Genomic DNA, 10,470 nt, shown 5'->3' on the forward strand with positions numbered 1-10,470 from the left:
TGATAAGAGCTTTCATACTAGGGCATGCTGTCATGAGGAGGCTGCTACTGTTAAGTGAGCGATGAGGAAGAGGGATGGGACACACACACCAGATGAACCTAAGTGAATGAAAACACACGAATGAGTCCAGGTAAGAAGAGCTGCCCAGCCAATCCATATAGCACATCTGTAGTCTCAGCTACTCAGGAGGTTGAGGTGGGAGGATCACTTGTGCCCAGGAGTTCAAGGCTGCAGTAAGCTATGACTGAACCACTGCGATCCAGCCTGGGTGACAGTTTTACTAGGATTTGAGATGCTTTGTTAAACAGCAGTAGATATCGGATACGATATATGTATATGCACTATGAAGAGTTAATATCCTCATTATTATAAATAATTAGAAGAAAAACTAAACATCTCATTGGGAAAATAGAAAAAGTACATGAACAGACATCCACACAAAAATAAAGATGTCCAATAAACAAAGAGACCCTACAAGTAATCAAAGAAATACAAATTAAAACGATAACACCTTTTGCCTATCACATTGGCAAAGACTGAAAGACTGATAATGGCCTGAGCTGGCCAGAATGTGGGATAACCAGAACTCTCATCTACTCTTGCATATTTGGTATTGTGTATCAAAAACTGATACAACTCCTTTCAGTCATTTTATTATTCACTCAAATACTTACTGCATACTCACACAGGCCCGTGTGGGGAACTTGAAATGCAGAGCCAGGTCACGCAAGACCTTAATAATTTTGGTTTTATGACTAATTTGGGTTTTAGTCTAAGATGCCACTGAAGGCTTTAGGTGGGAAATAACAATATCTGATTTCCACTTTAAGAGTATTCTGAGTGATGCATGGAGAATAGGGGACATGAATGGAAATGAGGAAACACTAATAGTTCAGGTAAGAGACAACAACAGTGGCCTGAACTTGAGGCAGTGAGATGGACAGAAGCAAGTGAAGGTAACCTGGTAGGACAATGATAGACTGGATACAGAAAAGTAGAGCAATAAAAAATTTTTTAAAAAAGCACTACTTCTTGATTTTAATTCTAGGAATGTATCCTAAAACCAAATCAGATATGTACCCAAAGACATATAACCGAAGATGTTCATAGCAGTGTTTTTTATAATAATAAAAACAATGGAACAAATCTAAAAGTCCATCTTTAAGATTTAAGTAGACAAAGTCATCCATCCAAAGCAATGGAATATTATGCGGTCACTTAAAGTTATGTAGCTATATAGTTAGGAACAAGAATTACTAGCTGGGCACAGCAGCTCATGCCTGTAATCCTAGTGCTTTGGGAGGCTGAAATGGGAGGATGACTTGAGGCCAGGAGTTCAAGACCAGCCTGGGCAACATAGCAAGACCTTGTCTCTACAAAAAAAAAAAACTAAAAATTAGAGTGCGTGGTGGCACACATCTGTAGTCTCAGCTACTCAGGAGGCTGAGATGGGAGGATCGCTTGAGCCCAGGAGTTCAAGGCTGCAGTAAGCTATGATTGCACCACTGCACTCCAGCCTGGGTGATGGTTCAAGACCCTATTTAAAAAATAAAAATAATAAAATGTAAAGAAATATAGATATTATATATATGGAAAGGGACCAGCTACAGAATACACAATACAAATATAGTATAAGTCCATTTTCAAATAGTATCTTACTTTTATATATAATCATATGCACACGCACAATGATGGCTGCAAATGCACTACAAAAAGTTTAGAAATCTACACATTAAAATATTAAAATTCTAGATGGCTTGGATTTAACATTTCATAAATGTTTTATACTTCCCATGCCTTCTAAAATCTGTACTACTTTATAATAGAAGGGAAAACGTAATTTAAAAAAATACCAGACAGATGGACAACAGTCATTGATTTATTTTTCTAAAAATACTGCAAAGACCACAATTAAGTAGACTGTAAGTAAAAGTTTTAAATGAAAACTCAAGACACATAACTCTCAAATTGTTAAAAACTGAACAGTCACAATTTTGCTTGCAATATCAGTCTAACATGAGAATTCGGGGGAGGAGAAGAAAGACTGCAGAACAAAGCAGATATTCAAATAACCAGTATTTAATAATTATTAAACCTGCATAGAAAGATCCCTTCACTGAACTGTAAAGGAACAATTTGGACTCCCTTGAGATCTGACCTAAAGAGCCACTCATTTTATTTTACTTATGTTCTTGGTTCTTTATAAAGTTCCCCTCCTGCCAAATTGCAAATATAACAGATACCAAAAAGGACAGAAGACTGGGGACCTCTAAAGCACAGTCAAAGGTAGTCATTTGATTTCATATCATCAGATGTATTCTTATCAAGACCAGATGTTCCTTAAGGCCTTCACCACTGGAAAAGGGCTCAGTTTATTTAAAAATATCATGATTACCTCATTCCCCAAAGACAAAACTTTTGGTATTTGAGACTACTGTAAACAAACCCCAGAAAATCACCACCCAGATTTAAGTTTGCTGAAGATTCTGATGGATTTGCTTCATCACATTTTACTGGTGACCTTAGTCATCCTTACTTACAACAGGCCTACCAAAGAGATGGCTGTCTCCTCAGCACGAATATACAGCTCCAAAATTTGTTCAGGCCTTTCAATGGCGCCACTATCAAGGTTTCCACCTCAGCACTCCCACCTGCTTGTTTCCCTACAGAGAAATGTCCAGTGGTTCTATCTTCAATCTCTCTTCTTTAAAAAGGATGAAGATGACAATTTAAAATATTAATCCAAAGTAATAAATATGTCAGAAACAACTTAATGAGATCTTCTTCTCGTGTTATTATATAGATCTGCCTATTCTGGACATTTCATATAAATGGAATCACGGCATATATCGCCTTTTGTGTCTGGCTTCTTTCACTTAGCATAATGCTTCCATCTATGCTGTGGCATGTATCAGAACTCCATTCCTTTTGATGGCCAAATATTATTCTGTTGTATGGACATACCACATTTTGATGATCTATTCATGAACTGAGACACATCTGGATTATTTCTGCTTTTTGGCTATTACAAATAATGATACTATAAACATTTGTGTACAAGTTTTCCTGTGGACAAATGTTTTCATTTCTAGGAATGGAATTGCTGGGTCATATGACAACTCTATGTTTAACTTTTTGAGGAACTGCCAAACTGTTTTCTAAAGCAGCTGCACCATTTTACATGGTTTTTCACATTCTTAACATAAACTTAAGAGATGTCAGACTTTCATAGAAATAGGGGATTTACTCTTATCAAGCTCATTTTGTGTGCCAAGTGTTATGCCAGAATTTTATTTAATTTTCCCAACAACTCTATAATTCACAAAGTATCTCTATTTTACATAAGAAATTCAATCCCAAAAAATGTTTATAACCCACTCAAAAATAAATTATTTAGTAAATGTCAAACTAGAGTCAAACCCAGAGTTGACTTCAAAGCCTGTCTGCTTTATCCTACACCATTCAATCTCTACACTTAGATATATGTACACTGCCTCATACCCAAAGTAGTCTTTGGAAAAGTTGCCTGTTAATAAAACTTACTTAAATAATTGTAAAATAGAAGGTTCCCAATGTAAAGATATTTCTAGAAAATTTAACAGATAACCTTGTATAAATCAATTAACCCCCCCCCCAATTTATCTTCTTTAGCAAACAATTTCTGGTTACTTAAAACAAAACTTATCTAAAATTCATCTAAACATTAAACAAATTATTTTCTTCCAAAGTTGTATGCGCTGACAAAAAAAAAAAATGTAGTTATCTTCTGCTATAGAATGAACTGTGTTCCCCTAAAATTTACATGTTAATACCCTAACCCTCAATATTTGGAAAAAGGGCTTTTAGGAGGTAACTAATGTTAAATTAAGTTATAAGGGTAGGGCCCTAATTCAATAGGGTTAGTGGCCTTATGAAATGAGGAGAAGAGAAATTCCCCCCCATCTCCCCGACCCCAGGATTCCCATACCCACCCTACCAAGCGAGGACACAGAGAGGAGGATATCCTCTGCAAGCCAGGAAGAGAACCCTCACCAAAACCCATCCACACTGGCAATCTGTTCTCTGACCTCCAGCCTCCAGAACCATAAAATAAATTTCTAGGCCGGGCGCCGTGGCTCCCGCCTCTAATCCCACGAGGTCAGGAAATCGAGACCATCCTGGCTAACACAGCGAAACCCCGTCTCTACTAAAAAGTACAAAAAAATGGCCGGGCGTGGTGGCTCACGCCTATAATCCCAGCACTTTGGGAGGTCAAGGCGAGCGGATCACAAGGTCAGGAGATCGAGACCGTCCTGGCTAACACTGTGAAACCCCGTCTCTATTAAAAAATACAAAAAATTAACCGGACGTGGCAGCGGGCGCCTGTAGTACCAGCTACTAGGGAGGCTGAGGCAGGAGAATGGTGTGAACCCAGGAGGTGGAGCTTGCAGTGAGCTGACATCGCGCCATTGCACTTCAGCCTGGGAGACAGAGAGAGACTCATCTCAAAAAAACAAAAAAAATTAGCCGGGCATGCCGGCAGATGCCTGTGGTCTCAGCTGCTCAGAAGGCTGAGGCAGGAGAATGGCGTGAACCCGGAAGGCAGAGCTTACAATGAGCCGAGATCACCCAGGCGACAGAGAGAAAGACTGTCTCAAAAAATGTATAAAAATAAAAAATAAATTTCTGTTGTTTAAGCCACCTGGCCTATGGTATTTTGTTATGGCAGCCCACACTAATACTTCAAGAGTATCATGCACTACCCAATGATTAGTATTTGAAGCACTGATAAGAATCAAAACAAAGCAAGCACTAAATGGGGTAAAAATAAATTAAGAGATGCATATGCTTGTAACTCGAAAATACAAGTTCTTTGGTCAATGAGACTTAAAAACAGATTTGATGGCCCTTTTAGTAATTGAGAATTTAATCATGAAGTCAAGGAAATATGGTATCCTCCAAAGGGCTTAGGATTTAGACAATCCTGACACTTGTAGCCACTTCTGAGCTCTATGTTAAGAGTAAGAAATAAATTCTGGCCAGGTGAATTCAAAACCTGCCTGGTCAACACGGCAAGACCTCGTCTCTACAAGATAAAAATTAAATTAAAATTTAAAAAAGAAAGAAAGAAAACCAAATTCTACACCTATTCCTGTAGTCAGGATGTGAGTTTTTGCTTGCTTAATTAAATATTATTAACATTTAGCATCCACCAAATACTACACTACACCCTACAATATCCAGTATAGCTTCTAGAACACTACAGGTATTCCAAAAACGGGATTGTTAGTGAATAGATTCTATAAAAGGACAACGAAGTCAAAGTCAAACACTTACACAGGCCACCCACTATTTGCCAAGTATTTTGCTAGTACCATAAATATAAAAATGCAGTCCCTGTCTTCAAGGAACTTAAAAGGAAGAGGGACAAAACCAACCACATAATTATAAAACAACAGAATAAATGCAATAGGAAAAAACATAGAAAGTGCACTGGAACACACAGGAATAGTGGGGGACAAGGGGGTTGGGGGAGCATGTTAGGAGCAAGTCAAGGACTATACTCCAAGTCTGACAAGGAATCCCCTTCTTGTTTCTAGTCGGGATAATTTCATAAACCCTCATCTGAGGAAGTATCCACTGAAGTACAGCCTCAGCTCATATTCTCTAACTTTTACTTCCACTCAATTCCATTCATCAATTTCAAACAAGGGTGAGAAAAGAGAGGAAAAGACAACTTTAAGTTGGCACAAGTAGGGTTTAAGTACCCTTTTACTCCCTGACAACCAGGTAAAAATTGAAATCACATTTTTTCAAATCTTTCTTACACTCATGATAAAGACTAGATGTTTTACAAGTTATACAATCACCCCTGTTTTAAGCCTTCTGTAAGATAAATCACCAAAACCTATTCAGTATGTAATTTCTTCTATACAAGCCAAATGGTGCCTCCATAGTTATTTTGCTTAATCCAACTGGGCCAACAAGGTATCCAACACCTTGAATACTGAATAAACTTCAGTAAATTTTCTCCATTAATCCACACCCTTATTCAAGATTTATTCAATTAGTAAATTCCTACAATACAATACTGACATCCAAAAAATGAAGATTTGGCTCTTGCTCCTAAAATAAACCTCTGTGGGAAAGTCACACATCCAACAGCTACGAGTATAAATGAAGACCCATGGGAACAAACAGACTACTATTTGTATCCTTTCATGGATATCTCACTTGACACTTCACAAAACAATCCTGTGAAATATAAGATTATCTTCTTTTTTTTTTTTTAAACCAGTTTGCTCAATTAACAGGTCAGCATATAAAACCTGGATCTTCTGACCCTTGATTGTACCACACTCTAAAATGTATACAAAATTTATCGTTACCACAAATGAAGATACTTCAAAAACCCTAAGGAAGGAAACACACAAGAAGGAAACAGCTTCCTCACCTATAAAATAAGCAAAATGTGGCCTTTTTGACATCTTTGAGCTAAATAAGGTCGCAAGGTGGAGCCCACTGCCCAGAAGTTTTACCCAACTAGTCTAACATAGAAATAGGCCTGGAAACTGGAGGAGTAACATAAATTTAAGGTTTACCAGTATATAAAGCATCTTCTATTATCATTTGATCCTCACTACTCAGTTAAGAATTATCTCTATTTTTACATATTTTTTAAAAATGCATCAGTGGAATAATGTAATTAGTTCAAGGTTACCCAGTTAGTAAATGGCTTGGACAAATCCTCATAACCCTATTACACCTTTTTATATAAGAAAGTCAGAGTAGCTAGTGGAAGCCTGGACTATTTAATACGGATCCAAGAATGTAAATACAAAATCTTCTGAGCTCTCCTTAGCCACTAGGCTACATGCAACTATTTTAGATGAGACAAGCTCCTCTTTCAGTAAAAAATATATATATATATATCTTAAGTAACGAACCAACTAATTTTAAAAATGCACTTAAAAGGCACACAATGTACATGCATACACACGCATTCACATACATACACACACTTCAATCACAAAGCATCTTACACTTTTAAAACATTGCATAAATGAAAAATAAGAATAGAACTAAACAGTCAGATAGGACACTAAAAGTACCAGCTTTTTGGTCTCAACCTATGCACTGTCCTGTACAAGTAATATGCTTTTTCATTTTTTAAATATTCATCTTTAAACAAATTATTAACAAGTAAATCTACATACTGCATTTTACTAATGTAAAATGCCTATGACTGTTTCAGGAACATAAACTATTATTCAGTTCTCTTCTGTGTAAGATTACATTATACACAGTGAGCATGCTATTCCTAAAATTAAAAGTCATCTGAGAGATATCACTAATATTTATACCATAATGTATTTATCATATCCTCTGTTCAAGATTCTGACCGACTTAATTGGAAATTCCTGTTCACGCATTCCTATTTCTAGGTGGCCTTTGAAACATCAGAAATACTTCTTAATATAACCAAAAAGGACTCAACTTAAAAGACTAACATTTATGTCCCACAGGCCTTGAAAACATGAAGACTAAGCATATATTAATACAACCTGAAAAGCACTTTCTTAAGCACCAAAATATTCCAAAGAATATTTCAAAGACTTTTTTGCAAGCAGCACAAGAACATTCTATCTCATACCAATCTCACTTTTACAGGTATCTAAGCATTCTAAGCACTACCTAACCACCTACCAAATAATCCAGTTCCTTCCAAAGTGAAAAGCTGACCCTCTTTCCTGCTCTTCTTCAAAATTAGTGTAGAAAGAATTACTGTAGACTGCTTAAATAAACTTTTCAGACCTGTGTACCAAGTTCTATATTTACGTTACTGGAAAACATCAGTGTGGTTCCTCTCTCTCTACACTTCACAAGGAACAGAGCAAGAAAAGAGCTTAAAAAACAGAAGTTACTTTCTATTAGAAAAGCAATTTTCAAGTGAAGACATAATTTACCTGTGACAGACTGACATCTATACATGACAGTGATTAAACTTTACTGAATACCCAAAACGGCAACTTTTTTTAGTTCACAATCTTTGAATTACACAACTATACCTGTTTTTATTTAAAAATAACCCACTTTTGGCCAGGCACAGTGGCTCACGCCTGTAATCCCAGCACTTTGGGAGGCCGAAGCGGGTGCATCACGAGATCCAGAGATGGAGACCATCCTGGCTAACAAGGTGAAACCCTGTCTCTACTAAAAATACAAAAAATCAGCCGGGCATGGTGAGACGCGCCTGTAATCCCAGCTACTTGGGAGGCTGAGGCAGGAGAATCGCTTGAACCCGGAGGCGGAGGTTGCAGTGAGCCAAGATCGCACCACTGCACTCCATGGGCGACAGAGCAAGACTATATCTTTTAAAAAAAAAAAAAAAAAAAAACTTTCACTGTTTTATATTTCTCAATGTTAAGCTAAGTTTACCCAAAGTTTGAAACAACTGATAACTTCTGGTCTGTAAGATCCCTACGGCATTAGATCTCTAAAACAGAAACCAACAACATATTATATTACAAGATACAACAATATGTATATTACAGTTCCTGAGTTTTCAAGGACATCAGTAAAAAAAGTCATGCTCAAACATATGACTGAAAGTTTTCAAGCCATATTTTACAAAGACTGTGTTTTTTGGTTTGTATGCTATAACTACTATTTAAACTGATCGCTTACATTTGAAAATAACTTGTGCGAAATCATCAAGGGAAAAGGGGTCAGTCACCTAGAGACACAACATTAAACTCACTCTTTAAGGCCATCATAAATACAGGTAACTTGGAATCAGAGAAAAAAATTCAAATTCATAGTAAGCGAAAGTGAAAATTCAACACAGATATATCACAAAATATATACATACAAAAGCCAAATGGAAACACGCTCAACCTTGATAGAAAAAAAATGAAAAGCAAAGTTTAAAATGGAAACCACCGAAATTGAGAAAGAATTCCAATGACATGACATTTTCTTGCCAAAGCGAAGGAATTTGTAGATTATATCATTCAAATCTCATTGTATTACATTATAAAGGTCTTGGCAACGGTTGACCATTAATCTTTAACACAAAGGAGATTCAAATCCAAATGAACTGTAAGACTATCTCTTCCAGGAGAGAGAAATGGAGTAATTTACTTTATCCACAATTGTTTAACCCAAAAGGAAGGCCTTTAAGGATGATAACGCAGAATGGATCAGCCTTCAGTCTACCAAGTCCCATTTCTCACGAAGTCTTGCACCAATCCGAAAAGAGAAGGTTATGGACACAAAACAGGCTTAGGAAAGGCTGGAAGAAAAAAATCTCCAATGAATGACACACCACATCATGGTTTATTCTCCTACACAATTTGAGAAACAATAAAGAAAAATATCACACCATATGTTTCAACGTATCAATTAAAAAAATATTTTACGACAGTACATTCAATTCTCTTCTTCGGGGCCGCAAAAATAATTTAGCTCCTGTTTTACTGATTACAGAGCAAAGGGCAAAAGCAGCTGCTGCAATGCAACACAGGCTGCTACAGAGGAAGGGGAGAAAAGGCTTTTCCAAACAAATCCGTTCCCCGCCCCCCGTTACACACCCCTACCAACTTATCCCAGTCTTTTACTGCCCCCACCACGTGAACCTAATCAATTCTTTCCCTTCCCCCACCATCGTGAAATTTCACGTTTTACAGCTCCTTTACCTACCCCTACCAGAGGCACTTTATTTTATCCCGCAGAGATTTCAGACCTTTCAAACTTTTCCTCCTTTTTTAATTAAACACGAGAGTTCGGAGGCAAAAGTGCATGAAATTTTTACATATATACGAAAAAATACCTGTTTCCCAGCAACATGCACGCTTCGATTCTCGAACCCCTCCCCATCTCCCGGGTTTCGCTTGCAAAGGCTGGGGGGAGGGAGCCAGGCGCAAATTAAATTTAGGAAGGGAAATCCTGGGTGAAAGAAGAGCATTTGAGGAAAAATGAGAGACCGATGAAGGGAGACCCCCAAACCACAGGGGTTGGGGAGGTTTCCAAGAAAGAAAGAGAAATTGGAAGGGACAAAAGGGGGAGGGGGGAGAAACAGACCGGAGACCAGGGGAGACGCGCCGGGCCGGGAGAGGGAAGGCGGGGTCCAAGGAGAACGAGGGTCGCGGCTCCCGCGGCACAATGGCCCGCCCGGCCCCCGCCCCGCGCGCCCCTCACCTCATGGTGCCGGCGGCGTAGAGGCTTCCCCACCAGCTGGGAGACGCGGAAGGCGCCGAGCCGAGGGGGTCTCTCCTCCAGGGGTGGGGAGCAGCTCGGAGACTGGAGACAAGTGTTCGGCTCCTCCTTCGGCGGCCAGGGGGCTACACCATCTCCTCGCACAAAGCCGAGGCGCCGGCCCGGAGTGTGGGAGAAGAGGGTGAGAGAAAGGCTGGGGAGGGGGCGGAGAGGACGAGGCGCGGAGCGGGTCCCCAGGCGGCCGCCGCCTCCCACCTCCTCGTGGTCCTGCTC

General features: G+C 38.8%; 1 protein-coding gene across 1 annotated transcript in view; it reads right to left on the reverse strand.

Moving 5' to 3' along the window:
* The window catches only part of ENAH (enabled homolog (Drosophila)), a 154,970-nt gene extending 144,503 nt beyond the window's left edge, over window positions 1–10,467 (reverse strand). Inside the window, exon 1 of the mRNA XM_011997949.1 lies at window positions 10,180–10,467. Coding sequence (XP_011853339.1) covers window positions 10,180–10,184 — 5 coding nt within the window. The 5' untranslated portion in view covers window positions 10,185–10,467. The remainder of the gene's footprint in view (window positions 1–10,179) is intronic.
* Between the last annotated feature and the right edge of the window lie 3 nt (window positions 10,468–10,470).

The sequence above is a fragment of the Mandrillus leucophaeus genome, unplaced genomic scaffold, assembly GCF_000951045.1.
Source record: "Mandrillus leucophaeus isolate KB7577 unplaced genomic scaffold, Mleu.le_1.0 Scaffold550, whole genome shotgun sequence".
NCBI classification, from domain to species: Eukaryota; Metazoa; Chordata; class Mammalia; order Primates; family Cercopithecidae; genus Mandrillus; species Mandrillus leucophaeus.